Source organism: Gavialis gangeticus, unplaced genomic scaffold (genome assembly GCF_001723915.1).
Source record: "Gavialis gangeticus isolate Ggan-Ray unplaced genomic scaffold, GavGan_comp1, whole genome shotgun sequence".
In the NCBI taxonomy this organism is placed as follows: Eukaryota; Metazoa; Chordata; order Crocodylia; family Gavialidae; genus Gavialis; species Gavialis gangeticus.
In genome coordinates this window covers 22,312,800-22,328,495 of record NW_017729033.1, presented here as the reverse complement: position 1 = coordinate 22,328,495, position 15,696 = coordinate 22,312,800, and the positions used below count along the sequence as shown (strand labels likewise).

Below are 15,696 nucleotides of genomic sequence, written 5' to 3'. Positions count from 1 at the left end.
AAAAAAAAGCAATTCAATTCTTTGCAGAGGTGACATTTAGGAATACATCTTTGTGAAATGTATTATGTGCAAGTAATGTTCAGCCTTCCTTTTTTGCTTCCCCCAACTTTGTTAAAAGTAACTGACAAATGAAAAATCTTTTTTTAAAAGCATTTGTATTTAAAGACATATTCGTTATATTTTTCAGGTTATAATGCAAAACTGATTCCCTTAACATAATTGGAAAGAACACGAGCCCCCTTTATTAAACTACATTACAATCAGATGTTGCTGACAAATAAAATATTATCGGTCCACTAGGACAAATTAATTACTACAAACAAATGTATCAGTTAAAATTAGTTATTGTTATTAATTGTTGACATGGTTCAGATTCTATAAACAACGATTCCTTGTGAAACACTATTGTGTAGTATATAATTTGACAACAGTTTTCTGGGGTGGCAAAATTAGCCCAGTATCTATTTTCATATTACAAATTTCCAATATAATAAATCACCAGTACAAGAATACAAGTTAAATTCCAGAAGGCGATGATTGTATACAGTCCAATGGATTCATTTCCCTGGGTACAAAATTTAAGCAAATTTCTTTCCTTGTCTTTAATACACACAAAAAAAAAAATGGAATACATGTAGGTTAAAATGTAACAGATGCAGTAAACTTGCTGAGATTGTGTAGATACTTAGGAACTAATTAGAACTTGCGAACACCTGGTGTATCAGCATTTCTCAACAGACCCAATTATTTGAATTATTACAATTAACCAGCCTAAAAATAGCTGTGGAGCTACACCAACAACCAGTTTTAAAGCCCACTGAAATCAGTAGAAGTCTCCCCTTGATGCCTTATGGGCCCTAGTTGAAATACTCAGTTAGGCCACATTTAGGAAACAGAACTCAGCTAATGACTCCGATAGACTGAAATATATGGATGTCTTGCTGGCCACTGCAGCAGTTTGGCCCTTCCAAATACCATGGCTATTTTGCACAGAAGAGGCTTGGGGCAGGAATCGACATGAGGTGGTTTATACCCATGCATATTTTAGTACTCTGAAAGCTATAGCTCGTAAATATGAGGCACCACAGTCTCATTTGAAGTTAGGAAGACTGCCTCAGAGTTGCAAAGACCCTGCCTTTCCTATTACATTGGGAAGCAATCATTTTAGGCTGCATTAACCGAGCTAGACTTCAACTCAAGACCTGTCCCAAGCTTTGCAAGAAGTGAAATGAAGTACTCATGATACTAAAAAGTGCTCAGCAATCATCAACCATTTCTTGGAGAACAATAGAACCTAGGGGTTTCTGAGGAATATTTAAAACTTAGCAATTTCACTTAGTTACACAGCTGGGACTCAGAACTGAAAATCTGGATGTACTGTGTCAGCAACAGCATTCTATGCTACTGGTACATTCTTTTGCATCTCATTGTATTGCACAGTAGCCTAGATTTCTGGATGCACAAAGCTGGCATGCATCCCAATAAACTATATTAAATGTTAGTAGACATTCCTCTTAATGACAGTATTCCCTCTCAACTCTATTCAGAATCTGTCCAGTATTGCCAGTAGCACTAACATTAGTTAGTACTAGCAACAGCTTGGGGAATATGTATGTATAATGGGACAGAACAGACAATCTGAAAAACAAGGTTATCAAACTTTAACAATCTAATCCCATTGAGGCAGTAGAGTCGCTGACTTTTAACAACTCTCTGCCAACAATCCAACCCAGGGGATTGGAGACTGGAACATCTCTGGAAAAGTTTATATTATCTTGAATTTAAATCGATATGTTTTCTAGTAGGGAGTGAGACAGTAAGACTCTGCAAAGAGAAACGGGACATGAGAGGACCTGTCCCTCTCTCCCATCCAGAAAGACATGAGCTAGACCTCTATAAAAGGAGTGGCAAGAACTCTGAGTTCTGAATGCATTTTGGGTATTTCTTATTTTATATAAATTAACAAGTCTTTTCCCCAACCATAAGTTAAGCATGTGTAAGTTTAAAAAAGTCTGCATGTAAAGCTTGTGTGTTCCTTATCTGAAGTGTTACAAGGTACCTAAATAACACATATGTGTCCCCAGGGGGGTGGTCTTGGGGGTGGACCTGCTACTGGGGAGACTTCAGGGATTTTAGCACTGGGTCCCATATCTCACACAGAAGTTTCCAAGGAAAAAGGAGTCTCACCTCAAGAGTTTTAAGAGGCCGCAGCAAGATCCAATGCCTAAGTGTTTGCTAGTAATTGTCCCCTAGGAAGACTTACCCCAGGCTATAACATTAATATAGGCAAACTGAAGGTTAGACTTTAAATTACACAAAGTCTGATGGAAAAACATTAAAAATGTACTTGAACAATTTCACCGTAATCAACTGAAGCTGTAAGTGTACAATACAATAATATAACCCTGCCCTACACATATATTATAGGTGGGCCTAGTAATACCATCTAATAAGAAGGAAGCCCAAACACTTAGCTTTAGCAGAACCTGTTTTTGGTTTCTTACAGCTTTGTCAGACTTTCACTGCTTGGGCTGAAATTGCTTAGTTTATACCTCAGGCTAGTTTTACAAAAATTTCAACCAAAAGATTGCATACACATGGAGCATGCTTCACACCAATCCTGCGTAGCAATTGTAGTTCAGATGTGATGCAGTTCATATCAGGTCCAGGCACCTGAACCTAGAGCAGGGAGTCTATTTCTCCTTTCTTCTCAGTGATTCCTCTACTGATGTCAGATAGTGTGGAGGAGGAAGGTTCCTAATTGAAATGCAGAACTGGAGCTGGAGCTGGAGCTAGAAGGAGGAGATTAGTTTGGGCCAAGGAGCTTAAGGATGACAGAACCTGGGACTACAGAATGACAGGTAAGGAGAAAAACTGGGAGGGAGAAGAGGAAAGGAACTGATTAGTCATAGATACTGGGACTAAGGGCCAAAAAGGGAAATAAGACAGACAGTGGTGGGAGGAGAGGGGGGAAAAATTCTGGAGTAATAAGATACCTAGTCCTCTACACTCACTGGAGAGGAAGAGAGAGTAATATAAAGGAGAAATTAATAAAGGCTCCCCTCCAGCAGAGCCACATTACAACGCTTGCTGGAGCTTTCTCACACTAAGAAACTGAAACTGGGTGAAGAGCTGAGAGTAGGGAGGAAGAATTGGACTCGGTGGGCAGGACACTGGAGCTAAGAACCACTGGCGTAGAGGAAGAGAAAGAGGAGAGGGGAAGCAGACCAGTGAGGAACTGGGATGTGAGGGAAGAATGGGGTTTGGCTGGGCAAGGTCACTGTGATAGTAAGGTAGTGGAGAGGACACTAGGATTATATGAGGAGTCTGGGGAAAGAAACTGAGTGTGAAGTTGAGCTGGGCATAGGAAGTCAGTCTGAGCGGATCGTGCTAGATCAGGGGTTTATTGAAGTGGAAGCTGAAATCAAAGCCAGGTGTCAGTCCAGGTTCAGGACAGCAAGATGAGGGTTGGGACAAGGTGGTGGTGAGGGCAAGCAGCTGATCCAGGCTGAGAGTCCAACACAGGAACAGGAGCAAGTAGAAACAGGAAGGAGGGGTCCAAAAGCATACGGAGCATGCTCTGAACCTCTGAAGTCACGTTTAGGAATTTGAAGCAGGCCAGAGGCACAACACAGTTACCTATTGCCAAACAGCTTGCTACTGTTTGACATGAGCGTATATAGCCAGTGTGGGCAGGTGCCCCTTCCTAATGGAGGACTCAGCCTGATTCCCTGATTTCTTAAAGCTGGGGCCCGGGACTGAATCTACCCCAGCTGGACCTTGGCTCATTACGCTGACACTTGGAGCCAAAAAGAACCGGGAATATGGTGAGAAACTGGAAACTACTACAGGGACAGAGACAGATGAGATGAGGAGTAGGGGAGGGGAGGAACCAAGGGCAAGAACCTGGGATGGAAACTAGGATGCAGAGTCCAGCAGGACAAGAGTAAAGCAGAGGAACAGAAACTGTAGCTAGGTCAGGAGAGTGGGACTGGAATAAGGAACCAGATGTGGGGAAGGAAAGGGCCTGAAACAGAGACAGTTTTGAGGGAACAGGGCACAAGGAGTCTGGGGGCCACATGGGTAGAAAAACCTGTGCCCTCTTGAACACGCTTCCTTCAAGTCTTCCACAGAAGACCAGAAGCCAAGTCTTCTTTCTTCTGTTGTCAACACATCTCTGAGACCCACTTGGAAAACTTCCCATCCACCTCTACTGCTGATCCATGTAGAGCAGTAGTGTTCAGTCTCTGCCGGGTGGGCCAAGTTCAGCCGGAAGGGCTCCCCCCAGGTCAGGAAATTCGGCGGCAGAGGAGCGGTGGCAATTAATGCTGCTGCCTCTCCCCCACTAACAAATTTTGCAGCCAGATGATGTTGCTCCTGTGTCATATAGAACCAGAATGCAGAGCCGGGGCAGGGAATAGGCCCAATCTAGTGCATGCAGGGCCAGGGTGGCAGACCTGATATGCTGTGTGGGAAGGAAGCCATGTGCCAGATCACACCCACGCACCAAGTGGCAGGAGTCTGTACAGTAAATATAAAGGTTCCAACCTTGCTGATGGCCTATGTCAGTGTCAATAAGGTGCTGAATGATATCACTTTGAGAGAGGGCACCAGTCTGCTTTTTTAAAAACCTAGAAAACCTCACACACAATCTATGCTCAAAGAACACTTCTAAGGTAGCAAAGTCAGTCACTCCAAAGTTAGGAAATACACAATGGTTTTCATGTGCAACTTTAGCGTGGCTTCCTTGTGCACATAATAATCTCTTCTACAACAGCTTTAATTCTTGGATCACATCTTGTTTTTTGCCCAGAAAGCCTCTGCTTCACTCAGTGCACAGGACGGAGCTGCTCTTGGGACAAAAGATGTCATTGTCTAGATGACCGCTACTCATTTCAGAAGTTTATCTGGTCCCAGAACTTAGGCAGTTGAATACTGCCTTGGAGATTTGTAGTCTACCATTGCCTCTGCCACAGAGTTCCTATGTGATACTAGTGAAGCCACTTAAACTATTTACAGTTGGTCACTTATTATGTGCTCTTCATTTTCTGGGTGCCTGACTTCAGACCTTGGGGTCTGATTTGCAGCTGTACTAAACAACTGGAGCTTTATGCTATATATTACCAAGTACTCCAGAAATCAGGTCCTGTGTATCTTGAATTGATTCCCCAAATTAGTGGATACTTTTACTCTTCATTTCTTTGCGCCTAGGTTCCCCAACTGTAAAATAAGCATAGTACACGCCTCACTATGCCGTGAAAATAAATGCATTAATATTTATGAAGCATTCAGATAAGGCACTGGTAAATACACAGAAGAGAAAATACACACTAAATGGCTGCTTAGTAAGCAAACACTATACCTTCTTTCATTGCTTGAGGGTGGTGTCCTGTACAAAGAGCATGTGATCGTCAAAATACAAACTGTATCATAATACACACACTTGAGTAGGCTGAATTTATATTGAAATCAACTTTAATTTTGGTGTCTCCTAACTTTTGATTGCTTGACTTTGCAACCTTAATAATATTTTTTTACTATAGGTTTGTCTGTGTGTGTGTATGTGTGACATTACAATTTTTTACAAGGTGCACAAACACAATGATTCTAGGGGGGGAATTATTTTAAGCTGTTTACATATGGGTTTTAGTATATGTCAACAAAGCACAAAGCTTCTAAAACAAACAGTATTGCAGCACTGCTAAACTGTAGAGTTAAGGCTACCAACTCGGACACCAGGCACCTTGACAACAGATGAAATATAAAACCGCAGCATATTAAATAGACAAGTTAGCTAGAATTATAAATGCATCAAAAGTTCTTAGGTTGAAATGTTTTGTGAATCTCATTTGAACTATGAAATATTTTTATAGCTTCCAGGCTAAGTTCTCATCTTAAATACTTTGTCATGTCATGAAGTTAATGCAAGCATATACCAGTGTTTGAAGATCAGATAACCAGATTTTGTTTTAGTTTATATTTGTTTAATGAAGGAAACAGAAGTAATTCCACCGAAATCAGTAAACCTGCAACACTGTAAAATTGGGAAAACTGGAAGGGGAATAAAGACCATATCCTTTTATCTTTAGAAACTGATTAACAATAGAGGACCAAGTCATCAAAATTTATGTATTAAACTACTTGTAAAAAATTGCTCAGAGGAATCATTTATACTGGAAATCCTAATATAACAATGAAATTCAAAATCATGTTATTCTGGTTAAATCACACAATGGTTAAAACTAAGGAAAAACCTCAGAGCATAATCACTCTTAAAAAAAGGCCATTCAGGGATATTTTGCATGCCTTTTGTTTTTATTAACTCCACGATCTCTAGCAATTGATCCCAGCGATAACACTGTACTGGTTAATTTTTATATTCCCCAGATCTTGCAAAAGTAGAGCTAACATTATTATTTCTAAGCCTATAAAGTAAATTGCCTCAGGCCCTAGGTCATTGTTTAAAACAATATCCTTGAAACTGAAGCTTACCTGTGTCTCACGTTCTGGTCCCACTTGAATAAAATTATTGCTGAAATAAGGAAGAATAATTTCTATTTAGTCACTGCTTCTTGGCTTACCGGCTTTCTAGGCATACTGCCAAGCGTTTCCCTCACGTTCAAGAAAATTAAATTTCAAGGCTGTTCTCTTTTACATTCTTAATTTCCTTGAACTTGGGATAAATCTCCAAGACAGGCAAATCCAGTTTGGTGCATTCATAATTTAAAACAACATTTTTTTTGGAGCTTAGCAGCTAAGCAGCCATGGAAAGGCTCTAATGGCAAACTGAAATTAATGTCTATAACTAGCTTTGAAAGGAAGTGAAAAATGTCTGACAAATAAAGTTGGTTCTTCCATTGGGGTGGAACAAATATTCCTTCAATAGACTGCTATAGCTATATTTTCCTCTTAATTTAATCAAATAGTCCCTCCAGATCAAGGATCCAATACAGTGGCTCTAAATAGAGCATCTAGGAATTTTCTAGCAATGAGCAATAAAGCAGAAGCAGGAATACTTCACTGAATAGTCTGGCCACCACAACAGGACTGAATGTGATGTTCAAATGTGTCATCAGGGCATGATTCTGCAAGCTCTTTGGTTTCACTGAGTGTTTCATGCACAAGACACTTGTAGAATCCAGGCATTGATGAGCAATGTGCAATTAGTACCTCACTTAAACTTCTGACCAGGAATCAACTGGGCACAAACTACTTACTGTATTTGAGTTTTAAAAAGGAGCAGAATTTCCCAGAAACAGATGTGATTTGTATCAAGCTTAAAAGCATCCCATTTGTTGGCTTTTACTGATATGACAAGAGGCTCTTCTTTGATCAGAAACAATCAGAAGCTTACTATGGAACACGTGAGCATCTATAAGTGAAAAATATGTTCTATTACAAACAATGAATTCATATCAAAATGTCAATAAAATGGCAAGACAGAAAATACTGGAAAAAACTTTTAAAGAATGCACAGGTGTTAAACATAACGTCTCATGATTAACATACTAACCCCATTTTGGAACATTATTTCACATTACAGGCTTCCTGGATATAATCAACTAAAGCATAAAGTATGTTGTGGGTCACAGTGAATAGGCAGGATGAGAACTGGCACCATCAGAATGGCAGCATGAGAGTCTCCAGTAAGACTTCAGTGTGTCAGCAATGTTACCTAACAGCAATTATATATGGAAGAAAAGTTAATTCCACACCTTTTCAGTCCCTGTCAATAGTGATACTTATTATTCATAATTGTGTAGCTTTTGACTGTATGGTCCACAGAAAAATGGACTCAGATAATGAGTGCAATTTGTATAATCCCAATAGATCAGTGACTCTCAGCCAGGGTTCCCTGGAACCGTGGGGTACCTCCTTTTAAGGATGCTGTGGGGTGCCATGCAGTATTAGCACTGTTAAGTGTGTACACAGGGTAAACTCAGAGATTTCACATAAGAATCCATACTGTCAAACCCTTTCTGGAACCTGCTCTGGTCTTCCTGAATTCTTTGCAAGAGAAGAATTGTTCTAGTATTTTTTTGTAGTCAAAAAATGAGTGAAACTAAGAACTGGCATTTTCTTGGGGGTACATTTAGTCTGACAGGGTGGCCCTTGGAGTGTGAAAAGGTTGGGAATCACTGCATCAGACTGAAAAATGTCAGCTTCCCAAGTGAAATATGAATCAATTATCTGGAACTGAAAGCCTCTGTATCTCAATCCCTTAAGCTTTTCAGTCTTTACACTACAGTATTGCCATATCTTCAGTGCAGATTCAGTTTGATTTTAATTTTGTAAGTTTGTTAAGAAAGAGCTATTTTTCATGACAGGTTAATATCACTCATTTATCAATAAAAGAAACAACCCTGTTAACTGGGCTTTCCCATTTTCTATAAAACAGTGCAACTTTAACTGAATTGAGTGTGTTTCTCCATATTTAGGACAAAATCCTTTATTTTTGTCAATGACAAACTCCACAGAATTAATGGACCTGTACCAATTTAAATCACTAGGAGCTGGACCATAATTTTTAAATGTTGGGGTTTGTATTACTGTTGCAGACTCTTAAGAATCTGCACATCTTTCTCACACAGCAAATACCTCTAAGTTTTACAAACAGAACATAGTTTCCTGTATAGAATAATAGGGGTATGTGGCTTATGTTTCCTCAGTATTTCTGCATGTCTGTGAGTATGTCTGTACTGCTACATAAGCCTACTCCTTAGCCTTAACCTACATTACAAACCTCTAGCTCTCCCCCTGGCACCAGGTCAACTCTGCCTGGGAAACTGCTGAGTTATCAAGGTAAACTTCACCCTACCTGGCCACTTTCCTCCTTTACACATCTCTCACCATGCATATATAGCCCAAGCACAGCAGGGCCCAACACTAACCCTTCTGCACCTCATTTTCCATCTACACTGCCCATAGACAGGTAGTGGGCATGATTCATAGAAAGGCTCAGTTTGATGTTCCTGTTCACCTAGGAATCAGGCTGTTCCCAGTTGCTCTCACCTTCTGCACTTCCCGTACACTGCTGCAGCAAGGTCATGTAGTAGGGGTAGAGTGGCTCAGGTACCTCAAGGAAGCTGAGGATGAGCTTTCAAATCCTAAAATAAGGGCGTAGATGTACCTGTTTTTGCCTGCTCAAAATCATAAATAATCAGAAGAAATGGGAAAGAAAGGTAAACAACTACAGGTCTGCAAAAACAATATATGCAGAGAATTAGGAAGTATCCTTTCTTCCTCCTTTATAACTATTCTGCAGTCTACAAGGTTAGCTAAAAACACAATTCAAACCTAGAATTGAAAAGAGGAACATTTAACTGGAGACAGACTTTTGCAAAAAAAAAACCCCAAAAATCAAACCACCTTCTCACATGGTTCAGATATCAAGGGAACAGTGCTGGATAAAGCCTTGGATGACCTCCATACTGCTGCTTTATATATTCTGCTATGTGCATGATACCAGTGTGAGGCACTGAAGGCACTCTAACTGCCTTGAACATGAATTCTTACTTGTGTAAAGCAAGCCCGATTGCACATAGCAGTTCAGATAATCTTTGCAACAAGACTGAATCCCCCTTAGACTGCTTCTCACATGGTATCAAGACAGGAAGATCTGTCAGAAAAACGCCCAAAAAAGCCTTAATAGTTTTGAAACAATAACTAATGTACACTTTGTTTTCGATGTCCAATTGTAGCAGCACCGTAGGAATCTGGCAGGTTAGGAAAGAACATAAGATCAAGAAGAAAATCTAAAGCCATCTTCAGTAAAAAAAAAAAAAATTGATGGGGAACTTAAAATGAGTTTGTCTTTATCAAAGACACTTAAAGAGAGGTCATAAACAGAGAATTTTAATCTCACCATTTTGGTCAAGGCACCAACTATGGAACTATGACATATAAAACAACATCAAAGAGTTATTTAAATGACAGGATAAAATCAAATATTCTGATGTTTTTGTTGAAATATTACTGTTCATTATACAGAGTCTAACTCATATAAGGACAGGCAGCCCCTGCCCCCAGATATGCTGACTGTCTTACACTTGCACTGAAACCAATAGGAACTGAAAACACCCTGTAGCTTGTAGAAACATGCCCATAATGCAGAGCTCTAGTGCTAGCGGGCAAAAAATAATGGAACCTTTCATTAAAAATTGAGATTAAACAAAAGTGGCTTTGTATTGATTCTCAGCACCCTTGTTTTTCTCACTCTTGACAGTAATCAGAGACGGGAGATCTGATGTCCTATAAACTCCTGTCCGCATCCTCCCCTGGCAAGACCTCAGTTCAGAGATGTAGCCTTCGAAGCTGAGGTTCCCTTCTGAATCATCACAAGATTGTGTGAAGTTGTCTTCCAGTTTAACTCCATCCACGTCAATTACTCTGTTTACAGGAAGTTCAGCAGTGTGATTATCCCTAGCACTGGGGGGTTTGAGGCTTCTATTGGTCTTTGCTTTGTGAGAGCTTTGTTCACAGACATTTCCAGCAGTCGCTAGTGAATCTTTTTTCTTTCTGTGGTTCACACCTAACAGAAAGAAGGAAAAAAAATAAATTACTTAAAATATACAACAAAAGTTTAAACTGCACAGGGCACGCTTCTCCCCTCTGGTCCTCATAGCAAGGGGTCAGCTGAGGTCTTCTCGTCTCCCAGAGGGAAATTCATGAATATGCCAATTAGGACAGAAAAATATCAAAGTTTAGTGCTACTTCTTACATAGATCTCAGAGGTTAAATCTGTCTTAATTTAATTTTCATCCTTCTTAAAATATTTAATCGACATTATCCAGAATACACAAAAATAAGCACATAGTAATTGGTACCATAATAAAATATGGCTTTCCTGTATCAATCTCTTCTCACTACCCTAGAATTCTCATACCAGGAGGGACAGACCCAAGGTAAAAGAATATAGTTTCCAGGGTCCGCCAGTGAGAGGAAGTAATGAGAAAAATGAGAGAACATTTCTTCATTTTACTAACTGTATATCTCCGAGATATTATTTTTCTGCAACTAGAGATTCATCTTTCTCCAGAAGATATAGAAAAGCTGGTTTAAAATTGCAGTTCACCCTATTGAGTTGAGAGCTGGTGATTGCAGACTGAAGGATGGGGAAACACAGTGTAGCTGGTTGAAGGAGAGGGAATGATTGATGCACTGATACATGACCTCAGCAGTCAAGGTGCTACTGCAGAATGGCAACCACAGAGGAACTGTTAGGACCTGAGCCCATTTCCTAGCACTTACAATATGAGCTTATTACAATAACCCTGGTGTGCTTATACCCTAACCCTTAGCCACTCCAACTCCTGTGTCTGTCATACATGGTTTAGAGTGAAAAAAGAACAAACTTGTTCAGTTTCCAAAGGCTTGAATAAACTAGATGTGTCATTTAGAAAACATATAACATGCTTTAACTACATGTAATAAATGTGCAAGAGGCAAAGATTTTTGTGGGCAATATTTTGCATTAAACCAACTGCATAGTTGAGATAGCCTCAACTTCGCAAGCTTTTCAATTCAAAAGCTTATCTATCCCATCCATGGAGTTGGTCCACCTGCAAAAGTCCATGCCTCTAGCATATTTCCTGTACCGTCACAGATATATCACTCCAACACTATGTAATAAACATTATTTTGCCAACAGTGAGGAAAAGAATAGTTCTGTTTAACAATGCAATAACTGGTCATGGTTAGTCCTACACTGCGGCTATAAATATAACCGCAGCTAGTTTAAGACACAGCTGATCCCATTCTCCCTAAACTGTTATGCAGTTAAGGGAGATGCCATTCACTACATTAGGCAAAGAGAAAGAGAAGTTCTCCTTACACTTTTAGCAACAGAGAACTATGTTTCCTAGTACTCAATATTGGCTTAAGCACCTGGGACTGTCATGTTTAATATCACATCAGTTAACACTATACATTTTCTACCATAAGAAATTGTATTTTACATTTTTTTCTGTATTTTCCCTAGGAGGTATGCAAGTAAATCCCCTAGCTGATTTGGAAAGCTCAACTCCTGTCTTTGTATATGTTCTGTAACACCATTGTATGCATCTGGGTATTTAAGAATCATAATTGTTAATAAATAATAATAATAAAAGACTCTTAGATATGGAGGAGTGAAAAATTTCCTTGAATTCAAATTAAAAGAAAGACACAAATCAAGCTTTACACCCCTGCAGTGTAGGGGTGTAAAGCTGCTCAGAGGACCTCTCTACGGATGAAGGTTTTTACATAATGAAATTAATTACAATTTTATGTAATCCAATAATGTTTTACTACTTTACATAAAATAGAAGGATATTAAGGCCCCACGTCAATAATATTAGCTCTTTTTGCTTCCAAGGGAATTGGATCAAATTCCTCATAAACCAGTTGAATAATGGCAGACGGAAAAGGCAGGAAGTTTTTATGGGTCTATCAGCCCAGTAGGAGCTCAGTCAGACTATTAAATTACAGCTAACCTTTAATGAAACTATATCAGATATGTTATCATTGTGCTTACAAGGTAACATATCAAACAAAATATCAGCTTAATTTTAACTACCATTTGTGAAGCCTGGGTATATTAAATTCTGTATTTCTATTTTATTTATATTAAAATAATATTTCGCAAACATTTTTCAAGTTTGTCATATGCTGATAGAGTGAAATCTTTCTCCTGCTTCTCTTTATTCTATTCATATTCACTACTTTTAGACAGATCACGGATCTGTGGCAGATGAACTTGTGTGAATTGTGACAGCTTTTCTGATTTCAAGACAGCTGCAATAATTTCCATACATCGGAGATCTGGACTCCACCAAAAAAACCAAAAGAACAACAAAATAAATCAGTGGGAGCACTTTGAGAACTGACGATGAAACACATTACTTACTAGTACATATATGGATAATAAGACCATCAAGAATTCTTCCTAAATCAATCTCCAGTTGAAGATGTTATAGGAAGAATCTTCTTACATAGGTAGGTTATGTCATAATTGTCTTCTTCAGGCACAACCCCTCTGAAGCTTCTAGCACTGGTTACCCCTGAAATTAGGAGACTAATCTAGAAGGACATGATTTAGCATAGTAATTCCTGGATTCAACTGCAATCAATTGTATGGGATAACTCATTTTTTACTGGAAAGGGAGGAGGAATTAATATGCTACAACGAACAAATAAAAGCATGATTTTAACACCAGTATTTGCACAATGGGATAAAACACATTTAAATATATATAAACCCCCAATCTGTATTTTCTTGCATACCACATGCCTCCAAACAAGACACATATCTTGTTTTTAGGAAGGTACAATATAGGAAAAAGGATTGTTCCAGAATCATTGCAGAGAGGGCTGACTGCCTGAAGCAGTTCACCTGATGTTCGTCCAGCTCACTGGCTCTTCAGGCCAAAGCTAGTGTTAACCCTCTAGAGCACAACTGACAAACTGGTAACAATTCTGGCTGCTCAGCCAAAAGCTTCTGCCAATTCAGCAGAAGCTGCAAGCTGGTTAACACTGAATTCTGCCCCTACTGCTTGCTGTCCCAGAGAGAAGTGACCACCATTTTGGTATACATTATAGCAGGGGTGTCCAACCTTTTTGAATATGGGGCCAGATCATGAACTGTTTATTGCCCAGTAGGCCAGCAAGCCATATTCAAAGACCCCACAGGAAGCGGTATCACATCACACCCCTGAAACGAAAGTACAGTGTTTACTTTCGTTTTCCATCGCAGCACCTTGGGCCTCAGAACAGCTTGGAGGGCCACATGGTGGCCTGCAGACCATATGTTGGACAAGCCTGCATTATAGCATGGTTTTCCCCTTGCTGCGCTTCCAGGAAAAAAAGAAAAATCAGCTCCCCTGCTCAAGACAGCCCAATTTTGGAGGACTGACTTGGAAGAAGAGGTGCATGTGGTATATGAGTAAATATAGTAGTGACAAAGGCAGCATTAGTCATCAAGTAATCTGGAAGAGAACTCCAATAGAAATTGGTTTAAAACACTGAAAAATTATATCCATGAGGCTTTAAAATATTTAGAAACTGAGTATGGTGATTATAGCCTTCAATTAAGAGTTAAGTGAAGCACTGGCATGTCTTGAATGACCTACACACTATCATGGAATTTACCCACTTCTTCACAGTTTGCAAACAAAAATGATGTACACACGGGTGTCTTTATCTAGCACTCTTCAAGGTTTATTAAGGGCCTTCAAAGTTATATTTTCCTTTTGCCTTTCACTACTGTGGTAAAGTGAAGAGAAACTCCATGGATCTCCTTATGGATTGCTTTAGCATCTGTATAGCAAGTGAGGAATCATATCTTACGTTACTATGGCAAATGTGTCCAATGTTCACTCAAACTTCAGAAGAAAAAAAAAGTTTGCTAGAATAGCTGCATAGATTAATTTCCAGCAGGGCTAGAATGACACAGTCACTTCTACTGGTACTCTTCAGTTTCCCTGCTAAGTTCTCCACAGCTAAGGGAAACTTCTTGTAGCTCTAACAGTTAATTTAAAGAACACATGCTATCTTCATTGATCTTTAATTTGGAGAACTGGCATTTCACAGACTGGCAGACAAATGAATACTTTGCAGCCATGTACACAAATCTTCCTGTTACATCAGGGTTAATGGATAGGCAGTTCTTTGGATAAGCACATCTTCTGCTTTTCTTCTTCACCCTTTCACTTTCTTTTCTATTTGCATTGATGTATTGCTACTGATCTCTTTCTCCCTCACTTTTTCTTTGCTTTTAAAAATCTTAGTGGTAAAATGGTAAGCATTTATGCAGGGGGTGTAGAGCTTCAGTGAACTGCTTGTCTGTTTTGTATGATGTATGCCTTTAACTAACAAATAGATCTAAGCAGGTGTTTGGATTTTCTCAAGCAGTTTCTTTAAGATTGATGAAGTATTTGACCAAATGCAGACACATGAGAAGTAACTGAACATACATTATTTTGGACAATCCTTTAGAAAAGGATCTATCCACCAAACTGCGTTATAGTCCTATATGACGACTTGTAGTCATATATTACGACTCGTAACCCTAATAAGATGCATTAGGGTTTTGTTATCCCTGCCACAATATCCTGCAATTAAATATGGTTAAAAAAAAAAAAAGGCAAAACTGTAAACACTTTGCTGTCTCAAACTCGTGTGTACTGAAACTTTTTTTCCTTGGGTTAAAGACGGAGGACCAAATCTCAGTCAAACTGGAGTAGCTCCATTTACTTTAATGGCCCTGTGCTGATATATGCTAACTGAGAATCTGTTCCAGCATTTCACATAATTCAATCACAACTTCTTCAAGAAAAAGAGAACTTTGTGAGAAAATCCCAAGGAGTAATTATAAATTGTACCATTTACCGGTACTGGAAAGAACCTCTGAGATTGGCTCCAAAATGTGGGCCATTTGCATCACTAAACGCTGGTGATTTAGTTGATGACATTCCTGACTCTCGGTATGTACTGAACCAATGCCACACCCTTGTATTAGGAAGTAGTGTGGCTCTTGGAAAGGTAATTTGAAAGTTCCATATTTACTTGAATACAAAATGAGGCTTTTTTCCTCCAGTCACATTCACATACAAGGAAACCTCATTATCATACTGCTACCAAAGCAGCATATACTCATTAATCTTCTTCTTTTGTACGGCTAGGGCAAGCAATAGCAGAGAAGGTGCAGGTTAATTAACA

The 15,696-nt window shown here is 39.2% G+C and overlaps 1 protein-coding gene and 1 long non-coding RNA gene across 4 annotated transcripts in view; one reads left to right on the top strand and one right to left on the bottom strand.

The window, feature by feature from the left end:
* The window catches only part of LOC109303786, a 15,331-nt gene extending 1,335 nt beyond the window's left edge, over positions 1-13,996 (top strand). Inside the window, exons 2-3 of the long non-coding RNA XR_002099223.1 lie at positions 13,780-13,786; positions 13,985-13,996. This is a non-coding gene — a long non-coding RNA (uncharacterized LOC109303786). The remainder of the gene's footprint in view (positions 1-13,779; positions 13,787-13,984) is intronic.
* The window catches only part of RGS12 (regulator of G-protein signaling 12), a 164,142-nt gene continuing 154,561 nt past the window's right edge, over positions 6,116-15,696 (bottom strand). For all 3 annotated transcript variants that reach the window (XM_019526049.1, XM_019526051.1, XM_019526050.1), the window contains one exon: positions 6,116-10,531. In XM_019526049.1, the coding sequence (XP_019381594.1) occupies positions 10,167-10,531 (365 nt within the window). In that variant the 3' untranslated portion in view covers positions 6,116-10,166. The remainder of the gene's footprint in view (positions 10,532-15,696) is intronic.